General features: G+C 42.2%; 2 protein-coding genes across 34 annotated transcripts in view; one reads left to right on the forward strand and one right to left on the reverse strand.

Annotated features, from left to right (window-relative positions):
- NCOR1 (nuclear receptor corepressor 1) overlaps positions 1-19,252 on the reverse strand; it is a 114,433-nt gene extending 95,181 nt beyond the window's left edge. For 24 of the 26 annotated variants that reach the window (XM_086358650.1, XM_086358659.1, XM_086358645.1 and 21 more), the window contains exons 1-2: positions 19,112-19,252; positions 3,127-3,304 (exon numbers count right to left, since the gene is read on the reverse strand). In XM_086358650.1, coding sequence (XP_086214776.1) covers positions 3,127-3,234 — 108 coding nt within the window. In that variant the 5' untranslated portion in view covers positions 3,235-3,304; positions 19,112-19,252. Of the gene's footprint in view, positions 1-3,126; positions 3,305-18,517; positions 18,703-19,111 lie in introns of those variants that run through there. The other 2 variants (XM_086358649.1, XM_086358644.1) reach the window with 1 other exon arrangement.
- A 326-nt stretch (positions 19,253-19,578) lies between these two features.
- Positions 19,579-21,296, forward strand: part of PIGL (phosphatidylinositol glycan anchor biosynthesis class L) — a 49,752-nt gene continuing 48,034 nt past the window's right edge. For all 8 annotated transcript variants that reach the window (XR_015147847.1, XR_015147846.1, XM_086358707.1 and 5 more), the window contains exon 1: positions 19,579-19,826. Coding sequence is in view for 6 of the 8 variants with exons in the window: in XM_086358707.1 (XP_086214833.1) it covers positions 19,589-19,826 (238 nt within the window). In the remaining 2 variants the exon portion in view is untranslated. The remainder of the gene's footprint in view (positions 19,827-21,296) is intronic.

A 21,296-nucleotide genomic window follows, 5' to 3' on the forward strand; every position in this document is an offset into this window, starting at 1 on the left:
TCAAACCCATGTGTGCAATATGAAATCCTAAAAAGTATTCCTATCTTAAATTTAAAATGGATAAGCTGGAAGGGTCACAGAAGCCATCTAGTTAAATCCATGTATAGTGACAAGTGAAGAAACAGAGGTCCAGAGATCAGCATGCTAGTTAAGAGTAACAGTTTCCCTCATTCTAGGTGGGTGTTTTTATGTTTATCTTCCTATTTTTTGAACGACACATGTAAAGGGCAAATACAAGCAAAGACAGCACTGAGGAATTTTCTCAGAACACAGTAGAGCACAAAGATATAGGAATTACAGAAGAAAAGTTAGAAATCTCAGCTACAGTAAAAGGCTCTAACAGTCAATATCCATCCACAGGTGAGAGGCAATATTCTAAGAAATAAAAAAGCAGCATTTCTCAGAAGTTAGAAAGGACTCAGTCCTCTCCTCAGGTTTCAAAGGGCCTAAGAGAAAAGTTGAGCATACTTTAAACATTAAACCAGAATGTTTTAAAATTAAAATTAAATTTAAAATTAAAATCAGAATTTTAGAAAACCAATGATAGAGAGAAAACTATCAGTCATAAGACAGAAAAACTTGGTTTCCTACAAAGTAAGAAGGATCATAATTGAAAAAAGACTTCTCATCAGCAACACTGACTAGAACAAAACAGACAAATACATATTCCAAGTTCAGAGGAAAACAAATCTGGAACCAAATCACCAAGGGAGTTAGAGAATGATTTCCTGAAATATGAATTTGGGTTCCCTTAAGTGCTTGGCTGAATTCCAATCTGTAATGCATAAGGAGAGCACAGTCCTGTCTTTAAAAGGCTGGACCAAGAACAACTTCCGAAGAAAGAACTATTGGAATGATAAAACAAGCAATTCCCAGAGCTCCCATAGGGCCAGTAAGAGTGAAAGTCGCTCAGTCCTGTCCGACTCTTTGCAACCCCATGGTCTGGAGCCTGCCAGGCTCCTCTGTCCATGGAATTCTCCAGGCCAGAATACTGAAGTGCGTAGCCGTCCCCTTCTCCAGGGGATCTTCCCAACCCAGGGACTGAACCAAGGTCTCCTAGATTGCAGGTGGATTCTTTACCAACTGAGCCACCAGGGAAGCCCTACACATGGCCAGAACTCATTCAAATTTCCTCCAGCCAGTGACAAGAAACCTCACTGAATACAGAAGACATTTAGTAGATACCCCAGAAGAGAAAAGTTCAGAAGTGGAGAATAGGGTTTTCCTGGTGGCTCAGTGGCAAGGAAACCACCTGCCAATATGTAGGAGACAAGGGTTCGATCCCTGGTCTGGGAAGATCCCACATGCCCCAGATCAACTGAAACCCATGCACCACAACTATTGAGCCTGTGCTCTAGAGTCTGGGAACCACAACTGCTGAGACCTCATGCCCTAGAGCCCCTGCTCCACAACAAAGAACACTGCAATGAAAAGCCTGCGCACCACCACTAGGAAGCAGCTCCCACCTGCCACAACTAGAGGAAAGCCCACGCAGCATCAAAGACCCGGCAGAGCCCAAAATAAACAGATAAAATTAGTTTTAGTTTTTTTACAAAAAGAAAATACAGGGGGAGGGAACATTTCCCAAGCTAACACTCCTAACAGGCTGAATGCTGTCCTCTTAAGATCAGAAACCAGGCAAGAACGTCCACTCTCACCTTCTACTCAACATGGGACTCGGGGGGCTTGGGGCGGGCGGGGGGTGGGGTGGGGGGGCGGTGCGTCTAGCCAGTGCAATAAGTAAGAAGGAGAACAGACACCTAGTGTGGAAACAGAAAAGCAAAGCTGTCTTTATTCTCAGGTTACAGTATCATCTACACAGTTAATCCTGGGGCATTCATAAAAAAGCAGGAAGTAACAAGTAATTTTGCAGGATACAAAATTAATATACATAGCAGCAGTGAACTGAAAACTGAAATTTAAAAAGCAGTACCAGTTACAACCCAACAAAAATACTAAATATTTAGGAATAAATGTGACAAAAGAGGTTCATGATCTGTACACTGAAAATTAAGTGACTGGATACATACACAAATTGTGGTATATCCATATCCAGCAATAAAAAGAAATTACCAAGATGTGCCAGACACAGATATATTTCAAAAATATGAGACAGAAAAGAAGCCACTGACAAAAGCGTTCATGTGAAATTCAAGACAAAGGGAATCTGTCATGATGGGAAGCAGATGGGTATCCTGGGAGCTGAGGTCTGTAGGAGGTGGGGGAGGGGGCCTGAGCTGGACAGGGAAAAAGGGAACTTCCTGGGGTGGCAGAAATGCTCTCTCTCTTCATTTTGGTGGTAGTCTTATAGGTGTATGAAGCTGTCAAAACGTACACATACAATGAAATGTTATTATATATAAACTAAACCCAAAGTTGATTTAAAAACAGCAGCAGCAACAATAAGCTAGGAAATCAGTAATCAGATGAACAGCATTGAGGCAGTAAGGACACACAACCCAAAGTCAACACCTAACCACGGTTAAGAACCTCAGCGAAGAGTAGAGAGTGACTTTCTCAACCAAAAAGGGCATCTGCAAAAAACGTGAAACTAATGACCATTTCATCTCTTCCCATCTCTTTTTTTCAAAGCTTACACCCATGGCCCTGGCCTGCTCCAAGCTGGTAATTTCATCTTTTTCACAAGGTAAAATAATCACACAAACTCATCTTCCTACTATCAAATCTCTCAAGAAGGTAGAAGTTCTTTAATAGGTCACAAATAATACCAGTAGCTACATGAACACACACATAGAAAATCTAAGCTCAAGACCTGGCTCTCACTCAAGACACCAAGTCTTCCATCCAGCTTAATGCTCAACGAGAACCTGGCACATAAACATAGGTCTTAACTTAGAAACTCTAGGTCATTGACACTCTATCAACAACTCCTACCATCAGAAGCAGAGACATGGCCAACTCCTGGAATCTGGCATAAAGCCACACTAAGAAGATAAATATAATTAATCCTTAACCTTTGAGAATGGTTCCTGCCATTAAATATATATACACACACACACACACATATATAATTGTGTTTGGTTTCTGATCAACAAATGTATTACATAGGAAAAGTAGAGAGAAACATAGAATACATGTGCAATTTGCGTGATGTCTGTTCCTTACCTGCTGGTGGCGGGTGCTGGGAAAGGTGTACTGAACAGAGTGGGGAGGATACCGACTTTGTTCTGTGCTGAATGCTCCTTGGTTGGGAGGATAACCTGAACTTGACATTATCAGTACGGATGTCCTCACCAGGTTGTGAGATCAAGTGCAACAAACAATCATGCTTCTAGGAAATCACCTGTACAGGATGGGGAAAAAACAGAAATGATAAGAACTAACTCACCAAGAGTGCTTCTAATAACTTATAACCATAGCTGCATAAACAAAACCACTATTATCAGTAAAAGCTTTCTCCCGTATATTAATACTTACTCAATATAACAGAAGTTACAAGGGCTTTAAAACCAGAAATGGGTCTTTTCCTCTATACTGAGAAGAAGGTTTTTTAACATATCACAAATAAAACCAGTAGCTACATAAAGTGAACACATAAAATCTTAGCTCAGGAGCCAGCACACAGCAGCAGCTCAGTAAATACCTTTCTTTCAATAATTATCTGAGACACAAATATTAAACATTACAAAAACAAAAATCTATGGCTGTAAAACTGTAAAAAGTCAATTATTAAAAGGATTCAGGAATAGTTACAAGGTTAGGTGTTTGTGCAGAGGAAATATTGTCTTTATTCAATAATTTGGCCCCAGAATGACAGCCTAAGAAGACACTAGGGATAGAAACGCTTTCAAGGAAGAAAATCGAGAGCCTATCACTTCAAGAAAACTACTGCCCCCTTTTTTTTAAATTAGAGTTTAAAAAAAACCTGTATCCGCCACCATTAGCCTAGCAGCTTCCCCACATTTAAAGACTTTTCCAGCAAGACTGGTGGTGATATTAACAAATGTTGAGGTTTTGATATTACACAATGAAATTTAAAGATCTGCATAACTCAATGAATCAATATTTTCCAAATGACCAATACAGAATTATAAGATTATGCATAAATAAAACATTTTAAGTCAAAACATTTTACCACAATAAGTTGCAAGACAAACCAATAAATGTTTAATGTGACAGAATATGAAAGGTTTACTGATATGGCTGCAAATTCTACACAGTAATAAACCTTACCACTTGTCTGGTTTGGGTATGATATCAAAGAATACCCACAGTTATCTTAAAAGGCTATCAAAATACCCTTCCCTTTTCCAAATACATATCTATATGAGGCTAGCTTTTTTTCATAAGCTTCCATCAAAACAAAGTATCACAGGACTAAAACACAGAAGAAGAAATGAGAATCAAGCAATCTTCTTTTCAGATACTGAAGAAGTCTGCAAAAATGTAAAACAATGTCACTCTTCTCAAACTTTGCTTTATTTTGGAAAATACATTACATTAACATTTGGGCTTATATTATTTTTAAATAAATATCTTTTGAATTTCCCCATTTTAATAGCTAATATGGTAAATATCAACATATATAATCCACATAAGCAAAAGCTCTTTGGAGTCCCAAGTAATCTTTATGGGTATAAAAGGAGTCTTGAGACCAGCAAGTGTGATGGTCGCTGGCCTAGAGAATGAGGTCGTCTCCAGACAGACTGACAGCCACAGATGTGGGTCGCGCCAGGTCCCTGACTCCTCCTAGAGGCCCTGGCCCTGTCAAAGTGTGGCTTCAACCCAATGTTTGTGTCAAGTGAACCACTCTATGGGGCAGGGTTGTACCAATCAGATTCCCCTCCAGGTATCTGAACTGAGAAGGTCAGTTATTGCCAAGTGGTCAGAGTGGGAGTGAAGATGAGCCAAAGGACATGTCAGAGCAGTTGGAGAGGAGCGGAGGACGTCAGCCTAGACACGGGCCAGAACAGGATGCAAAGAGCAGGGGTGCCCCTGAGACACACCAGGAACTGCCTCTGACACTGTGTTCCAGAATCAGCTCCCAGGAGGAGGTACTGTGCTTCTTTCCTTCTCCCCGGATTCCTGTTCAACTGCCTACGTAGTCTCACAGTGAGTCCTCTTTGCTTAATACAGGTGGAATAAGTGTTTACATCTTAATATCACAAGATCTCAAGTCCCCAGATAACTACACAAACCTTGGAATACTCTAAATGTAAGGTCCATCAACTGATGAGGAACTGATAGATAAAATCGGGTATATTCACAAAAGGGATTATTATTCTGCCATGAAAAAAAAAAAACAAAGCATGATACATGCTATAGATTGAACAAACTCTGAAACATAACGTTAAGTATAAGACACCAATCATCAATGACTGTGATTCCTTTCATATGAAAGTCCAGAACAGCCAAATCTATAGTGACAGAAAGTAGATTAGTGGCTGCTTAGATATACTGAGATATATATATAAGAAAATAAGAAAAAATGATCACAACAGAAATATAAAACATGAGAACATGATAGAATTATGGGATTAACAAAAGAAATAAAATTAATGAAGGCAATCTGAATAAAGATAAGAAAAGTAAAAAACAAATTGGCAAAATATTTAAAAAAATAATGCCCAGTGTTGGTGAGGGTTTGGAGGAAAAGGTAGTTTCACAACATGACTGGTGTGTTGGTAAACTGGGTACAGATTGCTTTCTAAAGAAGAATAGCAATTTGTGCAGTATCAGCCCTGAAAATATGCACATTCTCTACCACAGCAACTCGGCTTCTAGGAATTCTTTTGGTTATTCAATAGACATATCCAAGATGAATGCTTGAGGCGGTTTCTCAAGGAGCTGCCCTAAATATACAAGAGCTTAGAAAATTATTTTGTAAGAAGTTTAACTAATGAGGGACTTCCCTGGTGGTCCAGTGGTTAAGAATCCTCCTTGCAATGCAGGAGAAGCAGGTTCAATCCCTAGTCAGGAAACTAAGATCCTACATGCCGCAGGGCTACTAAGCCCACATGCCTCAAATAGAGCCCACCTGCTGCAACTGCAGAGAGAGCGCGCCACAACCAAGACCTGACACAGTCAAAAATAAGTATTTTTTAAAGTTTAGCTAATGAAAAATTTTACTTACGTGACACAAAAAAGTTCTTATAAAAGAGAACATTTTGTTTTATAAAAGTATAATTTACATACACCACTACCACTTGATTTTTCATGTATGTCTATCATATCTTCACAAGAATTTAAGGCTAAAGGCAGAAACATCATGTACATATTCAGCAAACATCTACTGAGCTGTATACTCTGTATGTCAACACTGCTCTAAATGCGGGCACAGAATGGGACCAAGACAGGCATCTTATTTTGAGGAGACACAGACACGAAGTAACCACAAACACTATGATAAAGTGTTATAAATAAGACAGGATTGGAGAAGGGGAAGGAAGACATGCCTGGCAGGTAAAAAGCCAGGATGATCACATGCCCCAATTTTCTGAAACACCCAATTTACAACTACTGTCCCCGTGCAGTTATTAACCATGTTCCATTTCCCTCTCAAGACTGTTCCAGTTTGGGTAACACATTATATTCTAAGATGACTTTTGAGCCCAAGCCTTGAAAAGACAAGAGCATTCAGTGGAGAGAAACTAGAGAAACCCTAAGGCAAAGTGAGGAGGCAGAGGAAGAGGGAGGGAGAAGGTGACCGAGGCCATGGGGTTCTGCTGGCCATGTGTGTGACCTGCATGGTACAAACATTTTCTTTTGGCCTTCCCAACTCATTTCATCTTTCCGAAGACCTTTTCTACCCCAAATTTTAAAAATATTCTTCTATATTCCCCTCTTACACTTTCTTAAAGCTTTTAAAAATACATTCATGCTCCTTAATCATCAGAATGGGTCAGAAGACGGCAAAAGCCAGCTGATTGCTTCCTGCCTGCTCCCGCCAAAGTCCAAGGCACGAAAGTTAGAAAATCTAAGAATCGGGAGGTTTTCAGGTTTACCCAACTAACACTGATTTTTACAGATAAGGAATCTGAAAGCACAGAGAAATTTTAAAATTTCTCTATATCACAATCATCTATGGCAAAAATGGGAGAAGCTAGTGTTTCCTGTGACGCTGTGCTGCTTTCTCACAGGGAGTGAGCTACTCTGAGGAGCTGAGATAGATAAGACCACCCTCAAGACCACCTGGGCAGCGCTCTCCTCCGATACACCTGCACTTGCCAGTGGAAGGGGAAAAGCCAGCCAGGGACAGGGGAGGTTGTTTTGGTTTTGTTTTGGGGAATATATATTATATGCATGATCTCAGAGTTTCTCAAAGTACCATAGAATACAGAGGGGAAAATCTTCTCACCCCTGTCCCCAGCCTCTACTCAGTTCTCTTCCCAGAAGGCAACCAAAGTTGGTAGTTTCCAAAGTCTCCTTTAAAAATGCCTACACACACACTTTGCCCCCTACATAAATGGGACCTTGGTGGATATGTAACTGTCCAATATCTTGCTCTTATTACATAAGATCTTAACACATCTTGACAATCATTTTCATGAGTTCATAAAGACCTTCATTCTTTCTATTGCTGTAATGCATTTCACTGTATGAATGTTCACAAACATTTTATGTTTTCCAAGTAATTCTGATCTGCACCCCTGCTTATGAGATCTGAGGTCTCTGAGCTCCCCTTCCAACTCAGACATCCCAAGTAAATAAAGCTATAAATGGAATGGAGACGCAAAAGGAAAGATCTTAGCTCAAGGTCATCCAAACTTTTTTCCAACAATGGCTTACATGACGAGAAATCTATGCTGTATGGTGTTGTTTTGAAGTTGTTTTGTTTTAACTTCCAGCAATGCTGAGTCCTGAGTACAACACATACTCAGATGTATATAAAATAATTGGTCTGTGTTTCCCTTTTATCATAACCAATCCTTCGTGACATCCTAGTTTTCTGATGTGGTTTTAGTGAAGTTTAACTTGAAATACTTTAAAGATAAAGTCAGTTACTATCGACCCAACACAGGTGGGTAACAGAACACCAGCAAAGCTAGAGATCAGCCCTTACCGGATACAAATTTACGGGTCAAACGGGCCCCACCTCTGGTCACAATAATTGCAATTTGCAGCCTACTATGAGCTGACCTCCTTCCTCAAAACTGATCCATGAGATGTACAGCAATAGTTCAGACCTTTTGTTTTTTAACCAGCACTATCTCCTCAAAACCTTACATGGAAGCCAAACGTATAAAATACCCAAAGAAGAAATACTCAGATTCAGAGAGAACAGGGAAACTAGGTCTCTTTTCAGCCTCCTCATCCCCGTCCCGCCTCTGACCCTCACTCCAGTCCTGGCTCACCAAGACACCTTCCACAGAACACTGACAGTTTGCAAACAACTGAAATAAAAGAATCTGGCTGAAGGGGAAGGGAAAACCTTAAATGGCAGTTTCCAATTTTAAGCTCAGTTCCTAGCTTCAAAACTCTAACTCAGTTACATGCTTAATTCATGGACTGTAAAAATTCTGTGAAATGTTTAAGAAACCTGGTCAAGGTTTTATGTGCAACTCCCTCATATCAATACATTTAATTGTATTTTAGGGTGAAAATAAAACTAGATGTCATTGTGTAAGTGACAGAAGCACATTTTATCTGAATTTTAGAGAGAAACTTAGAACTAGCCTCCAATATTTCACAAACAGGTAATAAAATACAGTAAAATGCAGTCTATTAAATTTCCTTTGAATCTTCCCATACTAACGTAATAAAGACACACACTCACAAACACAAAAATTGACTCAACAGGAAACTTATCTTGCAAAATTAGATTTCAAATGCAACCCTAAAAAAAAAAATTTCCTTCTCCCCAGGAACTCCTGGCTTTTGGCCTACAATCTTTGCATAACCAAAACGCACTTGGATAGGTTTTCAAGGTGGCTTCGGCTATCTTGGAAAAAGTGCTAAAAATATACCTCGCTGTGGCAGGACTGCAGACGCCTCTTCAGATGAGCAAGAACGTCTTCACCAAGAGTCACAACAGAGGCGAAGTCCGTATTTCACCAAAGCAGATAAAGGACCCTATAACGTACACAATTCAATTTTCTTTTAAAGGATCAAATAACACTTTCTGATACAAAAGTGTGGCGGGGGAATGACCTCTATGACACCACAGACGCCGATTCTAAACTGAGGTAAATCAGGTATCACTGATTCTCACAAAGCAGCTCAGCTCAGCCCAACTCCAAATGCACATTAGGCAAGGAGAGGCTAAGATGGCCCCCTGAGGTACCCAACTACCTCTGAGAAAGCCCATCTGAGCCTATCTCTGGTCCAGCCTCCAGGAGAGAAGATAGCTAGAAACCATCCCAGTGAGCTCTGTCATTGGTGCCCAACCAAACAGGATTTCTCCTGTAAAATAATCTAGAACATTCTTCCTTCTAGGGAAAGAAGCTACTCTAGGGGAATGCCATTGACAATCATGTTTTATTTTTGGCCTCTCTGACATAATGACATCTCACCTGAAGACAGATGAAGGGGAGCTAAAGCAAAAGACCTTTTAGTTTAGACTACCCTACGCCCAATAAAGTAGGGCACTGAGAGGAACGCATTAATATGGGCATAATCATTTCATTAATCTTAGATTCCAGATGTTCAATAGGTAATTCTGAAATGAAAACACCACCACTACTCTATCCCTACCAAGGCGAGAAGGGAGAAGGTTCCCCAGACAGTGAGCGGCAGGAGACAGCACTGGGGAGCTGAGGACTCTGCCATGTGGCTGCACTGTACTGACCTAATTCTCTAAATTGACAACATTCACTCCTGCCGTGAAAATTAATATATTTCAAAGTCAAAATGGACAACTATTTGCAACCCTCTCCTCCATTAACACAAAGAACAGAGGTTTGAGATTAGACGCTTTCACTTTAGCTGCTTGACCAGGATTAATCAAGACAACTCTCAAGGAGAGTAATAAGGTGGCCACTTACCAAGTCTCTGTTGCATCGCAGGCAGAGAACTAGCAGTGGCGAGCATGCGCTCACCTAAACCACAAGCTCCACGATTCTCCTGAGTGAAGCTCTGGCGAGGCTGAGGAGCTTCCCCGAGACAGTTTCCTATCTCAGGGTGATCTTAAAGATCACGTTTTTTTGCTGCCTCCCACTAAGAGAGGCTGTAAAGGTTAGGAAGCAACACAAAACAGGGCTAACGAACAACTTCTAAGGTAGATACTAAAAGAAAGTAGGGTAAATGAGAAACTGACTTAAATGTACTGCTGCTGCTAAGTCGCTTCAGTCATGTCCAACTCTGTGCGACCCCATAGACGGCAGCCCACCAGGCTCCCCCGTCCCTGGGATTCTCCAGGCAAGAACACTGGAGTGGGTTGCCATTTTCTTCTCCAATGCATGAAAGTGAAGTTGCTCAGTCATATCCGACTCTTAGCAACCCCATGGACTGCAGCCCACCAGGCTCCTCCGTCCATGGGATTTTCCAGGCAGGAGTACTGCAGAGGGTTGCCACTGCCTTGTCCGTAAATGTACTGAATTCTATACCAAAAAAAATGCAAACAAAAAATAAACAAAACCAGAGACCTGTGAAGGTAGCGGCCATCTCTTCTTCTCCCACATGCCTCCCCACCTAACTTCTTTCTTAGCTCTCAACACACTCACTCCAACAGCAAGTCCTACCCTTCCTTCATGCCCCCACCCACAGCCTCCCAAGATTCTCCAGCCCCACTACCCCCAGTCTCATCCTAACCAGACTTCCCACTTCAACACTTTCTCCACTCAAAAAGCCAAATGTCAAAAAAAAAAAAAAAGCTAAATTTAGTCTTTTAAACCATCATTCAGAACATGTCACTCTCCTGCTCAAGACTCCTTGGGGGCTGCCATTCACTACAGACAGAACCAGAACTCCTCACAGTGGCCCAGGAGCCCCTGCTGACTGGCCTCTTCCTCCCTGACTGCTCATGAGGCCGCAACTCGAGCTTCCCTCCAGCCTCTCACTGGTGCCAGGCCTCAGCCCTTTGTCCTTCTGTACTCTCGGCCTGGACTGCTCTTCCTGGCTCGCCGTGGGGCCTAGGACTCCTCAAACTTAGGTCTCAGTTTCAAATGCCATCTTCTCAGAAAGGCCTATCCCAGCCACCTTTCAGTTACCCTTTTGTTCCTTTATAGGCTAATCATAATCTGAACTGCATTCATTTGTTCTATTTCCCCCACTAGAATATAAACTCTCTGCTTGATTCCTTACTACATTTGTTGGACAAAAGAAGTAAGAAATGTGCAAACTTATTTGAAGGAAAATTTGAAAATCTACTGAAGAACATAAGTCATTTGAATAACAGGATAGGAGTTATTCCTATGACTCCTATAACAGGAAGTACACAAGGTGTCAACTTTCCTAAAATTAGCCCATGAATTCAATACTGCCAATCACTATTCATAAAAACCTCAGCAAGATTTCTTTTTGAACTTCACAGAATGATTCTAAAGTTCATCCCGAAGAATACACAGACCAGAACTGTCAAAGTCTGAAAAAAAAAAAAAAGAGAGAGCAATGAACAGACGACTAACCCTATCAGTATAAAAACTATAAAATAGTAATTTAAAGAATATCATAACATATAACAAGAGACCAAGAAAAAGTTCTAAGTATATTTAGCAAATGATAAAAGGCACAAATCTAGTAACTGGGGCAAAGGCTGGATTATTCACCAAATGGTGCGAACACAACTGGTTATTTCAGGGAAAAAACATACACACCTCCTATCCCCCCCAGAATATATGTCTACCTCATTTCCTATACTAGAAATAAATTCCAGATGGAGCCCAAAAATTCAAAGTTTTTTTTTTTTTTTAAAGGAAAAGAAAACTGAAGAGAAAAAGAAACCTTTAAAAATTAAAATCTGAGGACTTGTTTTAAAAATGCAGAAAGGTATCCAGTCAAGTCTTCCTCTCACTCACATGCCTCTGTCACTTAGCTCTCCTTCCTACAACAACCAACAATACTAGTGTCCTGGGTTTTCTTTCATAAACATTCTATGATATAAAAGCAAATGTGTATCCATTAGTTTTCCTCTTTAAAACAAGCAGTGGCATACTAGACTTAATACTTCTCACTTTGCTTCTTCAGTTTAATAGATGGATGAATATTTTAAATCTTAGAGTGAGGAAGGTCTAAGTAGATCATGAAACCCGAAAGTCGTATACAGACCAAGACACTCACCTTGTCCAGTCTCTATGTTAAATATCGTTTACATTATCTCCATTTCATTCTACAAACAAGGAAATTAAGGCTTACAGAGGTGAAGTAATGTGCCCAAGGTCACAGAACCAGCACAATCCCAGCTGGTTATACCTGACTACAGAATACTACAGATAATACTACAGAATACTGCAGATAATAATACTTACTACACAATACTGCAGCGGGCTATACCTGACGACAGAATACTATAGTTAACAATACTACAGAATACTACAGATAATAATACTTACTACATAATACTGCAGCTGACTATACCTGACTACAGAATACTACAGAAGGATGGGTGGGGGATAGGAGGTGTGCACAAATATGAAAAATGTAAACACCCTAATACCTAAAGAACCGAAAAACACCAATAATCCAACCAAAAAATAATCAAAAATAAAGGCAGATAATTTCTAAAAGAAATACAACTCCCTCCATTTAAAAAATGTTCAACAACAATAGTGATTGATAAAAGGCCAATTAGAATCACTTTTTTCCCCACTTCTTAAATTGACAAAATATTTTAAAGAGTAATTTTCAGTGCTGGTCAGGGTCTGAAAGTGAAAGTGAAGTCACTCAGTCGTGTCTGACTCTTTGCCACCCCGTGGACTGTAGCCTACCAGGCTTCTCCGTCCATGGGATTTTCCAGGCAAGAATACTGGAATGGATTACCATTTCCTTCTCCAGATCTTCCAGGCCCAGGGATTGAACCCAGGTCTCCCACACTGCAGGCAGATTCTTTACCATCTCAACCACAAGGGAAACCCACCTGTCTTCTTTCATAAGTGGAATACTATGTAGCTATTAATGACCAAAGTAGCTCTAAAAACACCAACTAGGAATAGCAGAAGAGCATATTAAGGTCTCATAATATAGAACATTACATAACATACGGGGAAAAAACCTGAAAGAATACACAACACTTAGCAAATTACATCTAAGAATTGATGCTTTCACTTTCTTTATATCTTAAAACTTCCATGTTGAACTTCTGTAAAAATAATGTATTGCTTATAATAAACAGAAAAGACTTCAAAATAACATATCCTCCTTCACTCATTAAAATGGTTCTGTGTAAATAGAGTGTAACTTCTCCTTCTACCCCTCCCCTCCTGCTCAGTTTATGCCCCACCCCATTCACACACACAGACACACACCATTAATGGACTACACACTCCCTACTTCTGGCATATTTACACTGTGTGTATTTTAGGCTGTAACTCCTAGAAAGCACAAGCTTTGGTTTCATTTCAAATACATAAAAGTCATTGTTATTCGAAGCTGAATTAAAAGAACTTAATCAAAAGTAATACAACATTAAATGTCTTTGAACAAAAGTTCAAAGTCATGATGATTACTACTTAGAACAAAAATTTCAAAATTATACAAATCCATATGCTACTGCCAAGGGAAATGAACTGCCAAAAACAGACTACTGACTCTAAACCATGCATGACAACAAAAATGTGAAAACAGCTTATCAGTTAAAGTATGGGAGGGAGGTGCAACCTATAACCATAAAGGTGACCCTCCTAACAAGTCAAATTTTCCTAGAAAAATGTAACCTCAATTTATTCTGGTTTAATTTCGATTTATGTATAATTGAGTAATCTTAACTCTTCCTTCTATCTTGACTAATCTACTCAAAAATTTAATTTTTGACATAAAATTAATCAACTAGTATTCTTTCAAAGAGATCCCTTCAAAGGGATTTTATAGTAATCCTGTAAACCCACCATTCCTACTTCACATTTTTTCCCTAGCACCAAAACAACTCAAAAATCCCCTGCATATTTAAGTTAACACATTTTTGTTCTAATATTATCTGGAAATACAAATAATCTGAGATGAACTAATTCCCCACTTACTCCTTCTCCCAAGAATCCAAGAGAAATATTTTAAGAAATGGTTTAATAATAATTCACTGATAACACATGTTTTACCTGACACCAGTGAGTTTCTACCTGTTTATTAATTTCCAAAAACTGTTCATTATCAAGTTCCCACATGTGTATATCCACCAGCTTCCACAGCTGCACCAAGTACCTCCAGGCTCCTTCTTATACATTCAGCAGATCCTTACTACACCTTTCTCAAGAACAGAGAGTTATTCTGGGAGCAGGGCCAGAAGAAGGATCAAAAAATAAGTGAGACATAGACATGTCCACAAGGGGCTTATGGTATACTCTACTAGGGATTAAATGGACATGTATATAAGTAACTATGATGTTATAACAGAGGTTTAAGTAAAGTATTAAGAATTTTCAGACCAAAAGAAGTCATCTTCAGACAAGAGGAAGGAGCAAGGAGACTTCCTGGATGAAGTGGTATGTGATAAATACCTCTCAAAAAATCAGCAATATACATATGTGGTAGTATGGAAGTGTAAGGTAGGGAAACAGCATTCTGGAAAAAGCACAGAATGGGAAAAAACAACCCTTCTTAACACAACCCAAAACAGGCATGTTATTTAACAGCCCAAATGGAATTTAAAACACACAAACATATCATGCTTCAGTATTCATGTGAGGACATTAGTTTAAAAAGAAAACTATGCCTTTTCCTTTAAAATAAATTTTATGGCATGAGTACCTATAGAAAACTAACATTATATATGAAGCTTTTCAACATGACATTAAAAAGACAGTTCATGTTCACATTACTTATCTACGCTTTCATATTAACAACTGAAGCTTCTCAAACTTAAAAAAAAGTAGCAGTTTGAAAGTGAAGCAAGCAATAACTGATACATAACCTAACCTATCAAATTGTGTCTCTAAACCACTGGCATAATAAAATTTCCATCACAGTAACACTTAAATTCCATGAAATGTCAGTAGGTCCAGATAACCTTAAAGGCCTTTTTGTTTAAGAAGATATTCATCATAACAGATTAAAAATGAAACTAGTAATTCCCAGTGATCATATTACTGATATAGATCAATACCAATTTTTTTCAAACTATCTTTTCACTGCAGAAATGTACAGTTAAGGAGGTATATTACTGAAATCAAATTCAGTATCTCAACTGAGTGACTGACCGCTCATTCTCCAGCCCACCCCCTAATTTTTGTTTTCAGTTGTGTCAACCTTCACACCGAATCATCCCCTGATGATAGTGTGACAGCAGGAGCTACTCTGGACGGCCGAGGACTGGATTCTGCTGCTGGCCAATAGCAACAGTTCAGGCCAGATCTGTTCCGTTCACTGACCTTGGGTATACTCACCAGTAAAACACAACTGGTTAACCTACATGACTCTATATTCTATAATTCTATAAATAATGAGCATTTTGTTTTAACCAACTTAGATTTGTCTTTGAGATTACTGTTAAGTGACGGTAACAGCAGCATACATAAAGAGTCAACCTGAAGACTCCCCCAACACCCTCATGGCTTTGTATGCTCTCATTTTCACATGCAAAGAGGAAATCCCCTTCCCCCCAAAAAAGCAGGTTGTATCTGAAAACAATCCAAGTAATATCCAAGTAATATTTTGACCACACAAGCTTCTGGGATAGAAAAAATGGTAGAAGAGTAAAAATATTCAAGGAAAACCACCACCACAAGAATACCAAAATAAAAAACAGATGCTCTACATACAGTTCTTGCTACATGACAGAAGCTCTGGTAGCTTTTCAATACTCCTAAGGAAGTTCTGAGAGAAAGACAACGTTTCCTTAACCTTCTCTCTGAATGTACTTTTGCATCCTGAAACCTGAAAAGAACAAAGTATCAGACAATCTATAGACTGAGTTCTTTGTGCACATAACTGATCCCGTCAACTTTATACTTTAATAGCACTTAGTAACATGCCCTAAACATGAGGCACGCCACACAGGCTGAACAAGTGAACGAACTACACAACGTAAGTCCATACATAATAAATTCTGACCAACCTTTACTACTACTTTGTACTGCGTTCCAGTAAAACTCAATCTCTGAAGTAAATGAACACATGGAAATAACTAAGTATTCGAGATCTCTATTATCCTCAAACATGAGTTACGGATTTGAAATTTCAGTTAAGAGAGATTACAAAATACAATTAAAACTGAGTAACAAACACACAAAAAACTGAGTAAGAAACAGCCTGACATTAACCTACATCAATCCCTGGCTTATTTAAAAGCCTCTACTTTCTCCCAAAGATAGAAATGGCAAAACAAACTCTCCAATCCACAAAATTTAGAAGAAAAAAAAGCTTAGAAAAACTTGACTAATCTGTACTTAGCCTTGGAACAAATTTTACTCAATTGAATTCAAAGAAAGAGTTAATTTTTAGCATTCTACACTTTTTCAAAAAAATAGGTGGGCAGGCCAAATTCTTACGTTTTACTATATGAAGTCCAGCAAGACACCCAGTTAAAAACATTTATTCCTCAGAAGTCATGAAGAGGATCACAGCTACACAGATCTGTGACAGCAGATCAGCAGGTATACTCCGTAAGTTGTAAGCTATAACTGTGAACACAATTTTCTAATTAGAATACAATGTTAATCCACACAATAAACATTTGCTGTGTCAATACCCTCTGGCAGTGCCTTAAAAGTCAGAGAAGGGCTTCTCCTGTCCTCAAGAGGAGATAAGACAAGTAGGTACCTAAATGCAAGGCAGAAAGAATAAATGCCGTGAGAGATGCGCAGATAAAGCATTTCAAAAATGAAGAAGAAGCTGTTACTCTCACACACAAATATAACCTTTTGATCTTTGTAAAGCAATTTCACAACTATTAATTCTCCTAGGCTCACAGTAGCAACCTAGGAGAGCAGATATTTTCCTACTAGCATAGATGAGGAAACTGAAGCAGAGAAAGGTTGATCCTGTTCCAAAATGACACATGGCTAAAGACCAATCAGGACTCTTTATTACATTTTCTCTGAGGGAGGAGTTCAACATATTGCAAGCCTTTTGTAAAAGGAAAGAGAATTTTCATATTGCAAGTAATCATATCCTTACGTATGTATGTGCATATTATTCATATACATGTGTGTGTTAACCTTGATTTCCATTAACAGGTCTGCTTAAAGCACAGCAAAGCAACTGTGTACTATAAATATTAAAATAAATAAACTTCCACTGGAATTTAATAGAATGAGCAAATAAAAACAGTACTTCTTTCTGCAACAACTTGTGAAATAAATAAGATTTCTTCCGTAATTTTTACCCATGTCTAAATAATATTCTAAAGTTGGTCTGCTTCTGACCAGTTGGTTCTGCCAATAATTATCTTTAAGGATACATCACATTTTCGAAAACTATTAAAAACTAAATAATGCCATCAACTCTTCAGCTATCCAAGGGAGACTCACGTGTGACGCATCAGCAGCAGCTATTGATCAAGACATGCTGAACGAATGAATGATTTGAAGGCATTTTAAAATCCCTGGCCTGTTGCTCTTTACGAAACGTTCAGCCTCCCATCACTGCCTCACCAGGGTGCACGCAAGGAATGTAAATTTCAATACAATTAGGATCTAATTAGGGAAGCAAATCTGATGCAGGTGAAAATACTAATCCCAAAGATTAGAATTACCCACACCACCAAACCAAGGTTAACTCTGTAGAAGCGGGACTGGAGCCCGCAACGTCGGTTAAAAGAAAACTGACACTTCTGAGCAAATACTTTTACTAAATATCACTTATGCCCACTCATACCTTTAATACACGACTATACCCCTAATCCAGTTAATTCGAAAAATTCTGTCTCCTCGCCACTAAGACTGACTTCTCAATGATAGTTTCTCTAATCCCTCTTCCCCCCAAAAGAGAATCCACGTTAAACAGCCACGATAAAAGCCAGAAGGTACCGGGTTCCCATCTCCGCCGTCCCCCGCTCTCCCTTCGCCATTACACCCCAAGCGGTTTGGTCGCAAAGGTGAACTAGTTTGCTCTTCACGCACTTGTCCACCGCTGTCACCCGCCCTGACCCCTTGCACACTCGCGGGCGGCCACCAACTCCGCCCCGGAGGGAGCGCGGGCCGCCACCTGCGCGGGCCCCACCCGCCGCCCGGGCCCGCGCCGCCCCGGGCCCCGCAGCCCCCTCCCCGCAGGACACCCCGGGCGCCCCGGCCCATTCTTCCTCCAAACTCCAGCAGCCTCCCCCACTCGCCCGGCCCCGCTCCCCGCCGCACCCTGCTCGCCTGGCCGCTGAGGGCATGAAGCCCGTGGCTGGGCGGGTCCCGAGACGCCGGTCCCGCGACGCCCCTCGCCGGCCGGGAAGGCGCCCCGGCGGCGGGCGCCCCCGAAGCCCTCGGCGGCCCCGGGCGAGCGGCGGCCCGGAGGCCGGGCTGCGGGCGCCAGGCCTACTCACCGGGAGCGGGCGGAGCGCGGCGGACGGCGCGGCCCCGGGCCTGAGGGGCAGGACGCAGCCCCGCGCGCGGCCCTGCCCGGGCCCTGGTCGGCGCGGCGAGCCGGGAGCTCACTCCAGCCGCCGCCGCCGCCGCCGCCGCTGCTGCTTCGCCACCTCGGCCGCCATCTTGACTCAACCCCTCTCCTCCCCCCCGGCCCGGCGACCGCGGCTGAGGCGGCTCCGGCGCCGGCTCCTCCTCCTTCCGGAGGCTGGCAGGCCGACTCCCTCCGCTGGCCGAGTTTCCTGGGTTGCCCGTGTCCGACCTCCTGGCATCCTGCCTCGGTCCGGCGACAGCGGCGGCCCCAACGCGGAGCCATCGCGCCCGGGCCTCCCCGTGGGCGTGGGAGAGGGAAAGACGCGGGCCTTCGAGCCCGGGCTGCCGGGGTCGCGCGGCCACCAGCTCGCTGCTTCCCGGGCTCGGGCTGCGTTCGCAGAGGGCCTCCCTCAAACACCGCGCGCGGCCGACCGGCCCGGGATGCCAGCCCTCCCTCCGAGGATCCCGGGCCCCCGCGCCCGCCAAGTACGCTCTCGGCCTCACGCTCCCAAGGAACTGACCGGACGGGCCTCGCCACCGCATACTGTTCCTTTACAGAAGCCGCCACTTCACATCCCACAATTAGGGAGGAGAAACACAGTCGGTGTCCACCCGGATAGTTACGAGAAAGCCCGGGTTTTAAGAAACGAGTGATAAAAAAAGTGACATGAAGAGAACTCGCACTCAAGAGGTTGGGGGTTCTTTTCAGACGCTTCCCCTTAAGTTCTGTGTGGACGGCAAGGGGGTCGCTCAGCCCTAAAGCCGAGCGGGTATGAGAGCTCGTAAAGGCCGCTTAAAGTAGCGAGAGCCCGTGAAGAGGGCCTGAGAGGCGTCCGTGTCCGAGCACACAGCCCGACGCTTAAAGCCTCCGGCCGTTGGGGAGGCCGGCGGGACGGACTTACAGTCGGAACGGGGTTTCCGCGAGCTCGGTTTTCCCGCCGGAGTCGGCCCGGCGGCAGCCTCCCGATCTGCGCAGGCGCACTTTCTTCTCTTGGGGCATGGAAGTGGCGGCGCCGCTTCTGTGTTTGGCGGCGGCTGTCCTGGTATGGGGCGTTCTCTGGGTTTGGGGCTCCTGGGAGCGAATGACGAGGCCGGAGCAGGCTGGCCTGCCCGGAGGCGGAAGCCGGACACTTCTGGTGACGGCGCACCCCGACGATGAAGCCATGTTCTTTGCTCCCACTATTCTAGGCTTGGCCCGCCTGCGGCACCAGTTGTTCCTGCTCTGCTTCTCCGCAGGTAGGAGGCTGTAGGCGGGGCGCGGGGACTCGGGGCGGCGGAGATAATTCAGGCGCCGGCCTGTTTCAGTCAGCCTCTTACCGAAGAGGTTTCTGTCGTAGGCGCCAGGCGAATGATACACTGAAGGAGGACCCTTTTCTGGGGCGAGAATCCGTGATCCCAGCCAGGGTCGGCTTCCCGGAGTGGGGGCACGTGGGCCGCATGTGCGCCAGGCTCCCGGCTACCGCGATTGGAGAGCATTTGCTTCCGATAAATACCTACATCTGCGCTGGGAACTGGCTGTAATCAGTATTCTGTGAAACCTTTTCATTCACAGGAGGGCCAAGAATAACGACCAAACAGAATCTAGGCCGTGTCATGACTGCTGAACTCTTCATTCTGTGCTAGAAAATGTACATGTCAAACCGAGGGGAGAGCCCATTAGACTAGAGAGTAATCTTACAGGTCATTTTAGCGGTCCACTCCACCCAGCTTTCACTGAAGGGACCTTTCAAAGAATAAATCCTCCTTTACCGTACAGAAAAGATGGGATGAGAAAACAGAAATTGACCATTATGCTGTATTATGGTGATAATTGCACAGCTGTATAAATGAAATAACTAAACTGTACATATACAGTGGGTGAAATGGATGGTATGTAAAAACCATACCTCAATAAAGCTGGTTGTAACATGCCCAATCAGCTCTTTTCTCATTTGGTTGCGTTTCCTACCAGTTCTTTTTCTATACAGATTTTTCCCAATAAGCATGTTTTATACGATTTGTCACAGAATATTACTTTGTCATTAATTTCTTAAATATTTATTAAAAACTTTTGTGTACTAATCACTATTAATATAGGCAGGGAACTTCCCTGGCAGACCAGTGGTTAAGACTACAGGCTGCCAATGTAGGGGGTGCCGGTTCCATCTCTAGTCAAGGAACTCAGGTCCCACATGCCAAACAGCACGGCCAAGAGATTAAATAATAATAATAAATGGCCAAAATCCAGAAAATGCTGGTGAGGATGTGGAGCAAAGGAATTCTCATTCACTGTTGATGGGAACACAAAATGGTGCAGTCACTTTGTAAGGAAGTTAGTTTGGTAATCTCTTACAAACCTAAACATACACTTACAGCAATAACCCTCCTTGGTATTTATCCAAAGAAAGTGAAAACATGTTCATCCAAAAACCTACACCCAGATGTTTAAGGCAGCTTTATTTGTAATTGCCAAAACATGAAAGCAACCAAGATGTCCTTCAGTAGGTGTGTGGATAAACTGTGGTCCATTCAGACAGTGGAATATTAGAGCTAAAAAGACATGACCTGTCAAGTCATGAAAAGAAGGAATCTTACATGCGTATTACTAAATGAAAGACGCCAATCTGAAAAGGCTTTGTACTGTATGACTCCACCTACGTGACAATCAAGAAAAGGCAAAACTACGGAGACAGTAAAAAGTGGGGATCAGGGGCTTGGATGGGAGAA

This window comes from Bos grunniens, chromosome 19, assembly GCF_055505025.1.
Source record: "Bos grunniens cultivar Pamir isolate PY7600 chromosome 19, Bosgru_T2T1.0, whole genome shotgun sequence".
Classification (NCBI taxonomy): domain Eukaryota; kingdom Metazoa; phylum Chordata; class Mammalia; order Artiodactyla; family Bovidae; genus Bos; species Bos grunniens.